The sequence below is a fragment of the Lolium perenne genome, chromosome 1 (assembly GCF_019359855.2).
Source record: "Lolium perenne isolate Kyuss_39 chromosome 1, Kyuss_2.0, whole genome shotgun sequence".
In the NCBI taxonomy this organism is placed as follows: Eukaryota; Viridiplantae; Streptophyta; class Magnoliopsida; order Poales; family Poaceae; genus Lolium; species Lolium perenne.
In genome coordinates, this window is record NC_067244.2 from 128,009,868 (window position 1) to 128,026,588 (window position 16,721).

General features: G+C 44.4%; 3 protein-coding genes and 1 pseudogene across 3 annotated transcripts; 2 read left to right on the top strand and 2 right to left on the bottom strand.

Moving 5' to 3' along the window:
• Positions 1-786: 786 nt before the first annotated feature.
• On the bottom strand, positions 787-1,356 carry LOC127333236 (putative ripening-related protein 5). The gene has a single exon (XM_051359579.2). The coding sequence runs from the start codon at positions 1,354-1,356 to the stop codon at positions 787-789; it is 570 nt and encodes a 189-aa protein (XP_051215539.2).
• A 743-nt stretch (positions 1,357-2,099) lies between these two features.
• Positions 2,100-2,594, top strand: LOC127333245 (anthocyanidin 3-O-glucosyltransferase-like). The gene has a single exon (XM_051359589.1). The coding sequence runs from the start codon at positions 2,100-2,102 to the stop codon at positions 2,592-2,594; it is 495 nt and encodes a 164-aa protein (XP_051215549.1).
• Positions 2,595-11,120: 8,526 nt separating this feature from the next.
• LOC127333251 (pentatricopeptide repeat-containing protein At2g13600-like) lies at positions 11,121-16,287 on the top strand (annotated as a pseudogene).
• LOC139830438 (putative ripening-related protein 5) lies at positions 15,329-16,060 on the bottom strand. Its single transcript, XM_071818440.1, has one exon. The coding sequence runs from the start codon at positions 16,058-16,060 to the stop codon at positions 15,491-15,493; it is 570 nt and encodes a 189-aa protein (XP_071674541.1). The 3' UTR covers positions 15,329-15,490.
• Positions 16,288-16,721: the final 434 nt, after the last annotated feature.

The following is a 16,721-nucleotide window of genomic DNA, read 5'->3' on the forward strand; positions in this document are numbered from 1 at the left end:
AAGTAGAGACTTCTGATGGAATTGAAAAGGCTGAACTTTTAACAGAGGCTAATAGATGAAAAATAAATAAATGGAAAACTGAGTGCATGACAAAGGAAAATATTTTGGCCATAAAAATGGAAAAATGATTCGATTATCCTACTGTTTGAGATTTCCTGGTGCACGTTTGTTTATACAAGAATCGACCTGATTATTTTGTTCTCCTCCCAGCTCTCAGTTCCCTTAACATATGTTTCTCTTTGCGCTGTTGTAGATTGAAGCCTTTTGAGTTACGGAGTATATCTTCATCTATAATACCGCAATATTTTCCATCATTAGTAAGAGACCTGCTTTCAACTTTTAAAACATATTACTTGATAACTATATTTCCAGTGCCAAATACATAGAAGCTGGAGTAGGCAAAGGATCATCACATGCATTGATCATTAACTTATTTAATTGTTGCAGTCTATGACCATTTATGAATGCTTGTGTATTGTCTCGAGATGTCTTGCTATTTACATCCTGTGTAGAGTAAGTAATTCCATTTTAAGATAAAGTCATTGGAAATTTGCAGTCCATGCACTGCAAAGTAGTCCAGTAGATTCTCTGGTGAATGTACTTCCCAAAATAAGGGAGACACGGTATCTGTGTAATCTCTCTTTTCCGAGGACGTATTAGAAGTAGCTATCAGTTATTCAGTGCATATTATATATTAAAGCGACATCATATTTACAAGAACAATGTATCTTCCTGTCATAACTCTGTACCAACTGCAGTTGTATGCCTGCTATGCAATTATCGTGTTTAATCCTGTGACCATGTGATATCCTCCATACCGACATTCTGGTCGAGCCCCAGGGCATTCCACACTGCAGGCGAGGCGTCAACGATGTTGTTGGCGCATGGCGGCTCGTAGTTGTGCTCGTCATCACAGCCATACACAGAGTCACACTCGTCCACCACCTTAGCATACACAGACTTGCCATTGCCGGTGATTTTGATGCGGTGGCCACAGCGTGCCATGTTCTCAAACCAGCCGGTGGAGAGCGCAACAACCAGCTCCTTGTCACTGTGGTAGGAGTTGTCACACTCTGATGGACCACCACCATCCTTGCCCTTCTCGAAGCTGTTGAGCGTTAGGACGGCCTTGGTGGTCGCGGTGACTGGCGGCGAGCAGTGGTACTGTGGGTACCTCTTACCGTCCTCACAGCAGTCCGGATCATTGCTCCTCTCGCAGTTGCCGGACTTGCCAGGGAGATAGCCACTGGCGCGGCAGACGCCAAGACTGGGGCGAAGGGAGGAGGCAATGTGGGACGTGGAGAGCACGACCAGGAGGAAGATGACCATGGTGGCTAGAGCTCTGATGGTGGCCATTTTAGCTTCTCTTCTCCCTCTGCCACTGACTCCTGATGTGTTTGGCTTTGTTGCTTGACTGCCTTTGCAGTTGCTGTGTGTGTGCATCCGCTTATGTAGTTGCGTTGCTGCTAGGTATGATAAGTTGTTTCCTACGGCCATTCGTTGGTGTGTTCAAATTAACTAATGAATTCTGGACGTGTTTTTTTTTTGAAACAACGAATGAATTCTGGACGTGTTAACGTACCGTACGGTCTCAAATGTGCCTCTGGTTGCTGTTCCAAATGGTTATCCTTTTAATTAAGAAGTCTGACGGGCCAAATACGTTTATTTGTTGTGGCCTGTCTAATATACGTTTATTTGTTGTGGCCTGTCTAATATTCTATCAACTGGGCCGCAGCGTAGATCAACTGCTACTCTGCTACATAAACATTCATATATTGTTTCCAGTTTCAGTTATCGATTTCTGAATACCGATGCTGTACAAAGTCTTTAATCTCAGACACATAAATGCACTTTACACACATAATCTCCCAATAAATATATAGTACCATTTCGTAGAAGAATTTCTGATTGCTATATATATTCCTGAAATCTCACCGGCGGGTGCGTGCCAGCCGGACGCGCCGAGCGGGCGCTGTCCTGGCCACACGATCGTTCTCCCCTAGACGCGTCCTGAAACAAAATCCCCATCGCTCACGACAAACATGACACAGAAGCAAAACCCATCGAGCTGCTCCACGAAAACAGAGCACGTACCGACGATGGCGCCGCCGCCGCACATCGCCGTTGTGGCCTTCCCTTTCAGCTCCCACGCCGCCGTGATGCTCTCCTTCGTGCACGCCCTCGCCGCCGCGGCGCCGGACGGGACGGCCATCTCGTTCGTCACCACCGCCGACTCCGTCGCGCAGCTCCGGAATCCGACGCGCTCCTGGGCAACCTGCGCTTCGTGGAGGTCGCGGACGGGCTGCCAGCTCCGTCGGGGCAGATGCCAATGCTGCCCTCGCCTCGACGGATGGAGCTCTTCATGGCGGCGCAAGGCGGCGCAAGCCTCCGCTGGCGACGCCAGGGTGAGCTGTGTCGTCGGGGACGCGTTCGTGCGGATGGCAGCCGAGGTGGCCGCCGCTACCGGCGCGCCGTGGGTGCCTGTCTGGACCGCCGCGTCCTGCGCCCTCCTCGCGCACATCCGCACCGACGCGCTCCGCCAGGACATCGCCGATCAGGGTACGTCGTGCACATCAGAGCGGTTGATGGTGTAATTTTGGTATTGGACAGAGCAACTTCGGAGCCTAACGACACAACTTTTTTGCTCGGCGACGCAACATTATTGTCTGTTAGAGCAAATTTTTTTGTCTGACTTTTGGTTTACGAAGGCGTAATTCTAATGTGTAACAATGCCCAACATGTAAATTTGATGTCCAACGACATAATTTTGGTGCCTGAAGATGCAACTTTGCTACCCTATAGAGCAATTTTGATGCACATCATAGCAACTTTTGGTGCATGAGAAAGCAATTTTGGTGTTAACAGAGCAACACTAATGCACGATAGAGAAACTTTGGTGCATGCGAAAGCGATTTTGGTGTTAACAGAGCAACACTAATGGACAACAGAGCAACTGTGGTGCCTGATGGTACACTTTTAGTACACAACTTTGTAGCCGACTGATCATGGGCACGGCTCAACAATTTTTTTCTCATTTCCCCTGTCCTTGTTTTTCTCCCGTCTCTTTCTTACCCAACAAGCAATTTTGGTACTAGTAAGAGCAATTTGGTGCCTGCAGCACCGTTTTGGTGTCCGACGGAGCAACTTTGGTGCCTTACAACAATTCGTTGGTGTCCTACAAAGCAATTTTTGTGTGTTGGTGGGACAATTTTGGTGCCTGACGGCGCAATTCTACCGCATGACAATGCAAAGCAATTTCGGAACCCGACGAAGCAACTTTGGAACCCGACGGAGCAACTTTGCTGCCCAGCAGAGCAACTTCGGAACCCGACGAAGCAACTTTGGAATCCGACAGGGCAACTTTGCTGCCCAGCAGAGCAACTTCGGAAGTCGATGGAGCAACTTTGCAACCCGACGAAACAACTTTGCTGCCCAGCAGAGCAATTTCGGAACTCGACGAGGCAACTTTGATGCCGGACAGAGCAACTTTGCTGCCTAGCAGAACAATTTCTGAACCTGGCGGAGCAACTTTGCTGCCGGACAGAGCAACTTTGGTACTTGTGGATCGTTCTTGGTGTCCGACGGAGTAACTTTGGTGCCTTAGTGTGCAACTCTAGTGTTGACAATGCCCAACTGGCAACTTTGATATCCGACGACACTACTTTGGTGCACCGAAGGTGCCTGCCCTTTTATTTGTCAAGTTGCCTACCACTGCAGTGAAGGTACCTAAAAATGCACTAAAGTTTCTTACTATCATCGTGAACTTGTTTGTTGCTTTTGTGGTTGTTTTCTAAGTTGTGTATTGTTTTTTGTATAGTTGCACGGCACTATTGTTGTAAAGTTATCTATCATTATTTGTGAACATGCGAAGTTGCATTTAGTTGTTGTAAAGATGTCAATTGTTGTTGTGAAGTTGTCTACCATTGTTTTAAATCTTTTTTTGTCGCATACCAAAATTGCTTAGTAGCTCACCTAAGTTGCTTCTTAATTTTTTTTCCTCACGGCATGGCAACTTGGTGCCCACAACACAATTTCGGTGGTCGAAAGCGTAATTTTGGTGCCAAACAGAGCAAATTTGGTGTCGACAATGCAACTTTCATGCCCAATGGCGCAACTTTCGTGTGCTTGAGTTCTCGAGTGCCTCTCCAAACTTTCCCAAGGGCCGCTCTAGACATGTGGTGAAACATCGACCGTCGTCGATGTAGATGACGACGCCCACTTCACGACATCCTTAGGCAGTTTTATAGCGTCGACACACAACTTCGAGTTTTGGTAACTAAACAGCACCTAGGAAAAATCAGACCTAGGGTAAATTTTTAGCCAACAAATATTATATAATTTTAGGCAACAAATTAGCATTTGTAGCAACTATTATGTAATTATATGCGACGAATTAGCACATATATGTGATTTTTAGGCAACAAACTATGACTAGACAAAAAAGCCAACATTTTTAGCAACTATTATATGATTATAGCAACAAAATACTACTCCCAATTTCATCCCACCACTCAATGTCTACCCCTCTCTCTCCTTCATATTCTTCCTCACACGCACCCCTCCCGATTTCATCCAGTCAACGCTGCTTCCGTTGCTAATTCCAGCTGCCGTGGGTTCCAAGTTCCAACCCGATCTCGAGGCCGGGAAGAGGGGCGCGCCGAGGCCGGGAGCGGGAGGTCGCTAAGGAACAGAGTCCATATGCTGGAGCGGGAGTTGGGCCGAGAGGAGCGGCATGGCCGCCAGTGTTACGCGAGCTGCATGGTTCGGACACTGGCGCGGCGGGCGGGAGGAGGCCGGCAGCGGGGATCCAGACATGGAGGTCGCGCGGTGGGAGATGGGGAACCTGGACTATGGCCTGCGCTCGTTGGAGGGAAGCCGGCGGCGGGAGCGCGCGTCTAGAGGGGAGGCCGGCGATGGCGGCGCTCGTTTAGACTCTAGATGGGAGGCAGGCGGCGGGAGCGCGCGTCTAGAGGGGAGGCCGGCGATGGCGGCGCTCGTCTGGACTCTAGATGGGAGGCCGACGGCGGGGGCGCTCGTCTAGATGGAAGGCGGGCGGCGAGCATGGTTGGCCGGGCGGCGCGCATGGCCAATGGGCAATGGGGGCGGTGATCCTGGCCGGAGCGGAAAATGTGGTGCGGGAGGTGATTCGGGATGGGAAAGTCGTGCAGGTTGGGCATCGATCGAGATAGGAAATATTTTCTTTCCTTTTCTATGGGAGCGACAGAAACTTTCCTAAATAGGCGGTGTGCCAGGAACGACTACTGGGCACATGCACGCTCGCTAGACGCGTCCTTCAACATCTTACCAGAATTAGAAGGTTGACCCACGTATTTGCACGGCTAGATTTATTTCGTATCTCTGTAATAAATCCTTTGCTGCTGGAGAATGAAGGGAATAAAAAAGAAGTGTGAGGCGAAAATGAAATGCAAGTAAAACAAAGGGGGAGAAGAAACAACTGGTTGGAGCAAAAAGAGATTTTTCACCAATTGAGATTGATAGGAAGGAGATAGCAGCTACTTTTGTTGTTTGCTTGTTTCTTGTTCTTGGCCCTTGTAAGTTGTAAGCTGTTTTTTCTCAGCACCTTGCCCGTTCAGCGATTAGGCGTTTAGGACTCCTGGATGTCTGGAAGATCCTGAGATGATCTTTGTGTCAGAAACAAATTAGAGGCTCAGGTTGAACCAAATTCTAGCCCGAGGTTGAGGTGGAAAAGGAGTTGTGGTGCTCTTGGGAAAAGGTTTAAGTGAGGATCTTCGCAACTATCTTAAGTACCACATTGACCTAGAGATCATGGAGACCGATGGTTTCAATTGGAGGTTTACCAGCCTTTACGGTGAGCCGGGGAAAAATAAGAGGTTTTTAACATGGAAGTTGTTGATTTTTTTTTTTGCATCACTGGAAATCTTTGTCTTGGTCCGTGGTAGGGATTTCAGTGATTTCTTTTTGGGCACGAGAAGGTGGGAGGAAGAGCAAAAAAACAAACATACTTGACAACTTCAAGGAGGCTTTGGACAACTGTGAGGTGTACATGATTTGTAGCTTGAGGGGGCTCTTTTCACATGGATAAACAATTATCACACGTGGGGAAAATTACATTCCTGAAAGATTAGATCGATTGGAGGACCAACTAAGTACATTTTGGAAGTAGAGATCTCGTGCAGAGTGGTTATAGAAGGGCGACAAGAATGGTCTATTTTTCACTCAAAGGTGCATAGGAGAGAGGGGAATAAATAGCATTGACATGGTAAAAAGAGAGTGGAAGATGGGTGGTGAAGAAGGGGAGCAAGAAGAGTCTTATTTCCAACTGTTTTTTTTCTATCGGGTGTGACTATTTCTCGGTCGCTGAGAACTAACTTCGTTCTCAGTCAGATGATGCCATCAAATATCAGTTGCAAGTCATGTTGCAACTCATGACTAACCCGAATCACGATGTAAGATTGAATGGCGTAAGACTTGACTAAGCACGAAACTAGTTCCTAGCTAGCTGAGAACTAGCAAATCCCTTTTCTGTCTCACGATAATCTCACACATGTAATCATTCTCCATGTTGTGTACAAGAGGGATTACTAGTAAAATGAATGAACTCCTGATGGAGGACTTCACATGTGAAGGCTAAAAGGAGCTCTAGTGATATATTGGAGACATGAAAGCACTATAAATTGATGGCATGTGTGCCTTATTCTATAAGTTGTTCTAGACTGAGCCTGAAAGTCAAGAGGCATAGGATTAGGAAGTCCTCCATTTCTTTATTAGGGGCGATATGCTCGGAGGGGTGGAATGACAAAGTGGCGACCTTGATCACAAAATTGAAGAGTAACGATACAATTAAAGATACCATGCCCATCAGCTTATGCCCAGTCGACTGGGTTCAAAGATCATCTCCCAATCCTAAATTGCCTATATGCGGGAGGAACCATCACCCATAAGTACTCATTTTCTATGAAGCTATACACCATACTAGAATAATAAGAAAGGGAGAGGAGAACCAACCTGAGGTTGGGTGGTTAGGAGGGTGATTGTATCCTAGCCCATCAAAGTTTAAACTCCAGGTTTGGTATTTGTGTGTCTCATCAAGGCGGACTATTCATTGGGAGGCGACGTTTCCGTCGACAGCGAGGCGCCTGTGGTGACTTCGTCAATTTCAAGATCCAATCTGCTAGCTCAATCTTGCGGAGGTGCTCATAGAGATAGGGTGTGCATGCGTGCGTTTATAGGAATGAGTGTATACGCGTGTATGTGAGCATCTGTGTTTGTACAAAAGGGAGAGATAACTATGTCATAATTAGGTTACTACCTTCCTTCCTATGAGTACGGCACACACAAATTTTAAGATGACCTTTAGCCGAAAGAATTAAGCAATAATATCTCGATTACATAGAAAACATTTCATATTGTCTTTTTGACAAAGAACGCTTTATATTTATTACTCAAAAGGACCGTGGTTGTGTGCTTTCAGTAGGCAGCAACGAGTTGGAGTGGAGAGAACCTACTGGGTGGAGGATCCACCCAATTTATATCATGGACTCAAAAAACGGATCCGAATTTGACTGAAATGCACGATGTTCACAGGTATCACTTTTCACGATACCTAAAAGGTGAAATAGGGATTTTCGAACCATTTCCTATAAGAGAATGGTTTCCATTACTTTGAGAAATGGATTCTTATATCAAACTATAGCTATTGCATTAAATAAAAAAAGAAACTAATAGAAGTCGAAGATGCGGAATGGTACGGTTGGATGGTTAGGAGTTAGGAGAACAATGGCAGACTTAGGACAACCAACAGTGACACTTCCAACCCACTAGTAATGTTGCACGTGCAATGCACGTGTTGATTGAAGTAACTTTAGTTAGGTGTCCAAAATTTACAATCTCGGATAAATTTTGGAAGCCTTACAAAGAAATTTCAAGCAAATGGACAATACATAATTATTAGGATACACATAGAAACGAGGCATTTACACAAAAATGCTTCCATATAGTGTTTTAAATAGTTAAACCATAACCAAAGACAGTGCCAATTTTATTGCACAAGAGTCTTTAAATCAACAAATCAAAAGTCCAACATTATTTTTTCGAAGAAACTACTGGTGATCTCACTGGACTTAATAATTTACAGATAATGGTAACACTTTTGCAGTCAATTAAACTTCATTTCCTATAATTGTCAAGCTCCTCATGTACATTTCTCCCCGTATGCTTTGTTCAAGTCCTCTAAACCTGCAGGAATTGGATACGGAATAATGTCTGGCAATACTCTCCACCTGTGAACGTCTAAATCTAGAAATAATGCTTGGCAATACTCTCCACCAGCAAGGTCTCACCCATCCTCAGCTGCCCGAAAAAATCAAATGTAGAAATGAAATAGGAAATGTGCAGTTTACAGAACCTGGCATTATAGGATTGTAGACTGCGTAGTCATACCATGGTCACATTAAGGGCGTATTTAGTTCTCATTTTTTTCTATTAAAAATATGTCAATAGCTGAACTGAACTGAGACGAAGAGAAAGTCAACATGGAAAGTGCTCGTATAGAAACTATACTTCGACGTGTATCCTAGAAAAGGGTAGGATAATAACTAATGTGAGGAAGATTAGCAATACAATGATATTGCGTCACGTAACAGCATAACAAATAACAAATACCATGGCATATCTTCTACTAATATACAATCTAGGGATTAATATCCCAACTCAAAGTAGCAGTGCCCAGATCAAATACTTGATGTTAAAAATATATGAATGGCATACTAATATCCCAAATCAAAGTAACTGGTGCTTTCTCACTATCTCAAAAACTAATACTATGAATGATATATTTATGCATGGAAAAATCTCTTGAACCAAACCGTAGTCGTGGACATTATTTTCACAACACCATAAATGACTAATTTACTTCAAAATAAAAATATACACTCATAAGAAGTTCCCACATAGATATGCACATGTGCCAGGAAAGTGACATTCAGGGAACGGCATACATTTCTTAGATAGCAAGCTAGAATTAGATACAGTCTAACCGGTTCCTCTGCCGTATAAAAACAATATCAAATGTAAATTAAATTTACTCAAACCAAGTGACATTTATTAACCTTGCTGCATGATAGAAAAAGATAACATTGTCATGATTCATAATATTTTTTATTTCAAAATAAAAATATAAATTTAGAACAAAGTATTTTATGACCAGGGTAAACCAGAACTAAAGCGAGCACCTCTGCTATTCGACGTATTGGTGTGAGGGACTGGGTGGCGCCCCTGGATTTAGGAGTGGCCACGATGATTGATGTTAGTAGCGGTCAGTGGGCGAGGTACCAGCAACGGTTTGGTTCAAGAAAGAGAAAAATGTCTCAATTGAAATTCACACCACAAACTTGCAACTAAGCTCAAGATATTGTTCTTCTAATAGAGACGGCTAATGGCGATTGCTCTCCCACGTGGTATCAGTTTAATCGAGCAAGCAAATCATCAAGAAACAGAAATATAAGCTTACAGACTATGCATTGCAAATTTAGTCAAGACCTCACAAAAACAAAGGGAGCTGTGAAAACTTGTCTCTTTGGAAAATCAAACAATGACTCAAGTAGATAAGTACTTTTGCTAAAACTTACACAAACACATTTATACATACCCAAATTCTTTCCTTATTCACAATTTGTTAAAATATTGAATTAAGTAGGATGTTTATGCACAAATCAATTGCTTCAAGCACTATACTTTTAATTGAAATATCTATAAATTAACAGAACAAAAAATTGTCAATAAAGTTTTATCATTCAGTTTACCGTTGTATACCTTTTCCTGAACTCATGGCGCAATTAGATTCAATAATATGTATCTTAATGAGATCAACAAGCAAGGTATAGAAAAAACACGAATTACACATGTATCCAGCTCATGTTTTATCACTTGCAGCCTAGGTTTTCATCTCAGAGGGGGCGCGATAGTGTAGGGATAATAGTATAGTGTGAAATACTTACTTGAGAAAATGCTAGGCTTAATTAGCTGATGCAGACCCATATACTCACGTTGGGTGCTACACGAATTCTATAAAATAACCAGAAGGAAGACAAATTAACCACCGGTCAATTCTCCACTTGTTTGCCAAAAATTTCAATAAATCTATCATCATATGATTGGCAGTACATGCTTAGTTTACTGATTTCAAACTCTACCTAATGTGGAGGTAGCAATGCATGCCCTTCTGCCGCTCGTATGTGTTACGCACTTGCATAGATCGCAGCATACATGTACTTGACCAAAGATGCAAATAATTCTCTGACCAAAAACAAATATTGTACACCGTATCAAGTCGTCTCAAACTACAGTGGTCGATTTCTTTCAAATGCAGAACATTGCGTACAGCCTAAGCAAGACCCCTGATTCAATAATTGATATTGAAGCGGTCAAACCTGCAGAAAGTGCGCTAGATGGTGGTCGAACTGCAGGGAAGAAGTGCGCCTGCGTGCATCCTTCTAGAGCCTGTCACCGCGCCGGCGGGAGCCTATCACCGCGTTCAGCGGATTTGAAGGGCGGCCTCCCTTTCTGGCTAGGGCGCCGCTCTCGTGGGGCGGCGGGCGGCGCCGGGATTTCTGCGGCGGCGAGCGACGGCGGGCGGCGGGCGGCGCCGGGAGTGCTGCGGCGGGGATGGTCGTGGCGATGGCTAGGCGATGGGGACGACGATGCTTTGCAGGACGAACGGTTTGTTCGATTAGCGTAGAGGGGAGTCAAATTAATTCGGAGGTGGTGTCCGCTCCCGTCAAACACGGAGCCGCTGTGAAGCATTGGATAATTCGATCGTACAGTCCTGATTGGTTGGATCAGCCCCTCAGGCTCTTTTATTAGTAGAAGAAGAAGATAGAAGATGAGAGTTCAAATTTCAGGTTTGTCGCTTTTCTGTATTATAAAAAAGGAAAATCCTATCGGATGATCTGATGTTCCCGTCGACAACGAGACGTCTGTGATAACTTCGTCAATTTCAAGACCCATTAGATCTCCGTCTTAGTCTTTCAGAGATGCTCACAAAAATAAGGTATAGGTACATGTATTTATACTTTTATAGAGATGTATTTATAGAGAGATATGTATATGTACTACTTATGCGTTGCACCATGTTTCGAAAATAAAAGTTGAGTTGGAAAGGTGTCTCAGATCATCGACCAAACATGGTCCAGGCTATGTCTCAGGCTTCACTCCGGTGAGGCAAATCTCTCAGATCATCAACCAAACAGCCCCTACCATTCTTTATGGTGTTCCCCGACGCCCATGTCGCGCTGCCTTCTCCGCCGCCACTTCACGGCCGCGGCGGGCGGCGCTGCAATGGCGGCGCCGTTTCCCGAGAGGCGCGTTCACCGGGTGTTCGACAAGACCGCGCACAGCAACCGTATGTTGTTACTTGCCCGACTCGGCCGCCTGAGGGAAGCCAGGGAGGTGTTCGACGCCATGCCACACCGCGGCATCTTCGCCTGGAATACCATGATTTCCGCGTACCGCGCCAGCGGAATGCTCGAGGACGCGAGAGCCCTCGCCGACGCTATCGACGCTCGCAGGGTGTTTGATGGAATGCTCGAGCGGAACACCGTGACTTGGAACGCCATGGCAAGCTGCTATGTACGGAATGGGGATATCACCATGGCACGCAGGCTGTTCGGCTCGATGCCGAGCAGGGATGTCGCGTTATGGAACTGTATGCTCACTGGTTGCTGCCGCAGCCGGCAGATGGTGGATGCATGGCGTCTGTTTGAACATATGCCAGAGCCCAACTTGAGCTGCACTTTCTCATGGTGGTCGAATTGATGCTGCTATTGCCGTCTATGACAGAGACCCTGTAAAATCCATTCCATGTCAAACCGCACTGCTCACAGGCTTAGGTCGATGTGGCAGGATTACTGATGCAAGGGTTTTATTTGAGCAGATTCCAGATCCTGGTGTTGTGTCCTGGAACGCCATGATTACTGGCTATATGCAGAATGGAATGGTTGACGAGGCGAAGGAGCTGTTCGACAGGATGCCTTTTAGGAAACACAATATCCTGGGCTGGAATAATTGCAGGATATGCACAGAATGGAAGGAGCGAAGAAGCTTTGGATTTACTCCAAGCACCCCATAGGAATGGGATGCTACCTAGCTTATCTAGTTTGACAAGTAGCTTCTTCGCTTGTTCAAATATTGGAGCTCCTGAGACAGGTAGACATGTGCATTCACTTGCTGTTAAGGCCAGCTGCCAGTTCAATAGCTATGTATGTAACGCTCTCATTACTATGTATGGTAGGCGCAGAAACTTGGAGTATGTGAGACAAGTCTTTAATGGAATGAGAGTGAAAGACACCGTGTCATGTAACTACTTTATTTCGGCACTTGTACACAATAATATGATGGACTATGCAAGACATATATTTGACAACATGCTCAGTCTGGATGTTGTCTCTTGGACCACGATAATATCTGCATATGCACTGGCTGAACGGGGAAATGAAGCGGTGGAGATTTTCAAAACAACGTTACATGAGCATGAACTACCAAATTCCAAAATATTTACTATACTTCTCAGTGTTTGTGGAAGTGTTGGTGCTTCTAAGCTTGGGCAACAATTCCACACAGTAGCTATTAAGTATGGAATTGTTCAGAACTTATAGTGACTAATGCTCTCATGTCAATGTATTTCAAGTGTGGTTCTGCAGATTCTCATAAGGTTTTCAATGGAGGAACGGGACATATTTTAGTGGAATACTTGTATTACAGGTTGTCCGCAGCATGGCCTTGGAAGACAAGCCATCAATATGTATAAGCATATGGAATCCGCAGGGGTGTTGCCAAGTGAGGTCACTTTTGTGGGGCTTCTAAATGCATGCAGCCATGCTGGTTTGGTAGATGAAGGTTGGCAATTTTTCAAGTCAATGAGCAGGGATTACAGACTAACTCCTTTGCTGGAACACTATGCATGCATGGTGGATCTACTTGGGCGAACTGGTGATGTGCAATGAGCTGAACAATTCAATTATGATATGCCTACTGAGCCAGATTCAGTGATTTGGAGTACTCTTTTTGGGGCATGCAAGATTCACAAGAATGCAGAAATTGGTAGAAGGGCTGCTGAGAAACTCTTCGCTACTTAGCCATCAAATGCTGGCAACTACGTCATGTTATCAAATATATATTCTTCTCTGGGTATGTGGTGCAAGTCGCAGAGGTACGTAGAATTATGAAACAAGAAGATGTAACAAAAGAGCCTGGCTGTAGCTGGATGCAGATAAGGAACGAAGTGCACTCTTTTATCACTGGAGATAAACAACATGAGAAGATCAAAGAGATAAAATCTACGCTCCAGGATTTGTACACTTTGTTAAGGACTACAGGCTATGTGCCTGACACTGAAGTATGGAGTTCATAATACAACAAAACTTTCCGGTAACCCATACTTCATTCAGTTTTATCATGTTGACCATAATGTTCTTCAACTAGGAGGTTAAGTTGTTTATCACTGAGGTTATACTGCTATAGCTAGGGCATCAAAAGTACATGAGTTGACGGATTATTGTAGTTTGACTCAAGCCCAGTTGAGCTGAGCAAGCTTGGTTAGATTGGGCTCGAATTCGTACTTGTGTAATATAAACATCTCAGCCATATCATTCCGTAACATTATTTCAGGCCTTACATGTTCTTCTCTCTTTACTTTGTGCTTTGGAAGGGGAATGCAAGCTGAAAGATTCTTGGTTCCCATCTGCACGCATTGAACAGGGGGACACCTCTCTGGCAAGTAAGGTGATAGGTCTTAACCTCTGACTGCTTGATTTCCATTCTACTAATAGTTTGTATTCATATGTTGTCCTGTTTTTCCCTGTACATGAGATATTCAATGAGTGATTAGCATTCTCGTGCTGCTCTGAATTGCGCTTTACGAAGTAAGGACCGAGGTTTGAACTGGTAATCAGTGTGTGAAACCAAGTCATTCTGGTCAAAATTTCAAATTACAAAGTTAAGAGCGCAAAAGTAATTTGAAATTTTCGCTCTATTCTTTTACATGGAAAAAGTGAGCCCCTTAACCATTTGAGTGCAAAAATTTCTATTGCAAGTTTATCCAGTAGCCTCTCAGGAATAGATGCAAGGATTACGAGTCGCTCGACTTGTCGGCCTGTTGCAACCTCACTGTCGACAGCCTAGAGTGGCAGGACTAGTTGAGGTTGTCGATCGACAAGTTGACTGGTCGACAAGAAATCACGACTAGTCTCAGTTTTTTAGTCGAGTGACTAGTTCTGGGCTGAGACAAAAAAAAAAAGCCTGCCCATGAAACCCTACCCCTCCAGATTGAAACAGAGCCCTCCCACCTAGCCGCCTTTCCTCTGGCCGCCCTTCCCCTTGTGCCGCCTCTCATCTGGCAGCTGTCAGCTTGCCTATGCCATCACAGAAGTGGAGGCCCTGCCCACTGGACGCAATTGTCACAGTATCAGGTTCCTCTCCATTCCCCTATACCATCAATATATTGTAGTATACTACTATTAGTAGCCTATTTACATATTATTTTTTAGTAGTTACAGCTTGACTACATGTCGACAAGTCTAGCACTAGTCGAGACTAGTCACGACAAGCCTGTGAGTCGGTACCCTAGCGACAAGTTGCGACTCAGCGACTCGTATTCCTTGAATAGATGTTTATTAAATATACTCCCTCCTTCCCAGCGAAAATTGTCTTAAATTTGTCAAAATTTAGATGTATCAAGACACTATTATATGTATGTAGATACATTTGAATTTAGTCAAATCTTGGACAAGTTTCATCAGACGTAGGGAGAACAATGATGTTTCCATATACCATAACTGCTTATCGTATTTGCAGGAGAGTCTTGCAGTGAATAAAATTACTACATTATCATTTATACCAATGCTGTCTTTTTTCTATATAGTTTTCTTTACATGATTAACTTAATTAAGGTCATACAAAATTAAGCAGTTGCCATCTTTATATACTAAAAGGCCACCTCGCTAGTTATATACAAAGTGACATCATATTTACCGGGACAATGTGATGACAACAAAAACATTGGTTACAAATTGGCAATTAGGTACATGCTATAGTTCACTGTCCTAACTATTCAGGGTTTCGTGTATGGCTGCCATGCAGTTCGCCTGTTTAATCATCTGAGTAGGTGATATCCTCCATACCGATGTTCTAGTAGAGCCTTAGGGAGCTCTATACCACTTGCAAGGCATCAGCCATGTTGCTGTTGCATAGCGGCACATGCTGGTCACATATTAGCCCCGTAGATATTTTGGGGAACGATACATCAAAAAAAATGGGGGCACAATATATAACTGGGCAATCGGTCTTTCCCGTGGATGCGCTAGATATAGTGCAAATTATATACAAAGCAACATGATCATATTAAGAAGGGCAAGGTGATGACAACAAGAACGATTAGTTACAAAGTGCAAATTATGTATATGCTATATATCTCCGCACTAACTATTCATGTATGTCTGATATACATTTCTCTTGTTTACGCCTGTGACCAGGTGATATCCTCCATGCCGACATTTTGGTCGAGCCCTAGGGCGTTCCACACGGCTGGCGAGGCATCGACGATATTGTTGGCGCATGGCGGCTCGTAGTTGTGCTCGTCGTCACAGCCGTACACGGAGTCACACTCGTCCACGACTTTAGCATACACAGACTTGCCGTTGGCGGTGATTTTGATGCGGTGGCCGCACCGTGCCATGTTCTCGAACCAACCGGTGGAAAGCGCGACGACGAGCTCTTTGTCGCTGTGGTAGGAGTTGTCACACTCTGATGGACCACCACCATCCTTGCCCTTCTCGAAGCTGTTGAGCGTTAGCACGGCCTTGGTGGTCGCAGTGACTGGTGGTGAACAGTGGTACTGCGGGTACCTCTTACCGTCCTCGCAGCAGTCTGGATCATTGCTCTTCTCGCAATGGCCGGCCTTGCCCGGGAGGTAACCACTGGCACGGCATACGCCAAGCCCGAGGCGAAGGGAGGAGGCAATGTGGGATGTACGGAGCACGACCAGGAGGAATACCACCATGGTGGCTAGAGATCTGATGGTGGCCATCTTAGGTATTCTAGGCTCTAATTTCCCCTTCTCTTCTGCTTAGTTACTGATGTGGTTGGCTTTGTTGCCTGCTTGCTTTGGGGATTGCTGTGCGTGCATCCGCTTATATAGTTGCATTGCTGCTAGTTCTGAACACTGTTAGATTGTTTTGTACGGCAATTTGTTGGTATGTTCAGATGGAGTTGATATATTGACGTGCCGTCTCAAGTGTGCTTCCAAGTGGTCAATTATCTTGTCAATTTATTCCATTTAACTATGTCCAGCTGTATTGGAGTGCAATGCCCAACGTCTAAGTAGATCACTAATAAAATAGACTCCTTTGTAAGAGAGATAATAGTTTATATTCTCATGTCTGATCCTGGTTATATGACCTTGTTAATATGATGTACCCATATTATTATTATTTTAATTTAAGAGCAGTAGAAGACTCCTGTTGTAATTCCTCAACAACAACAAAAAGTCCAGCTGTATTGGAGTGCAAGTGCAACGCCCAACGTCTAAGTAGATCAGCCGATACATATACGAGCATATGCTTAATTAAAATCACAAGTATCGTTATGAAACTAGCAAACGTTAGAGTTATTCTTACAAATATGAAATTGTGTTATTATTTTGGGGACAAATGAACATAAAACTTCAAGTTTTAGCAACAAAGAAAGGT

Bases quoted from the DNA above. Each gene is read 5' to 3' on its own strand.
- LOC127333236 (XM_051359579.2), bottom strand. From the start codon at position 1,356: ATGGCCACCATCAGAGCTCTAGCCACCATGGTCATCTTCCTCCTGGTC.
- LOC127333245 (XM_051359589.1), top strand. From the start codon at position 2,100: ATGGCGCCGCCGCCGCACATCGCCGTTGTGGCCTTCCCTTTCAGCTCC.
- LOC139830438 (XM_071818440.1), bottom strand. From the start codon at position 16,060: ATGGCCACCATCAGATCTCTAGCCACCATGGTGGTATTCCTCCTGGTC.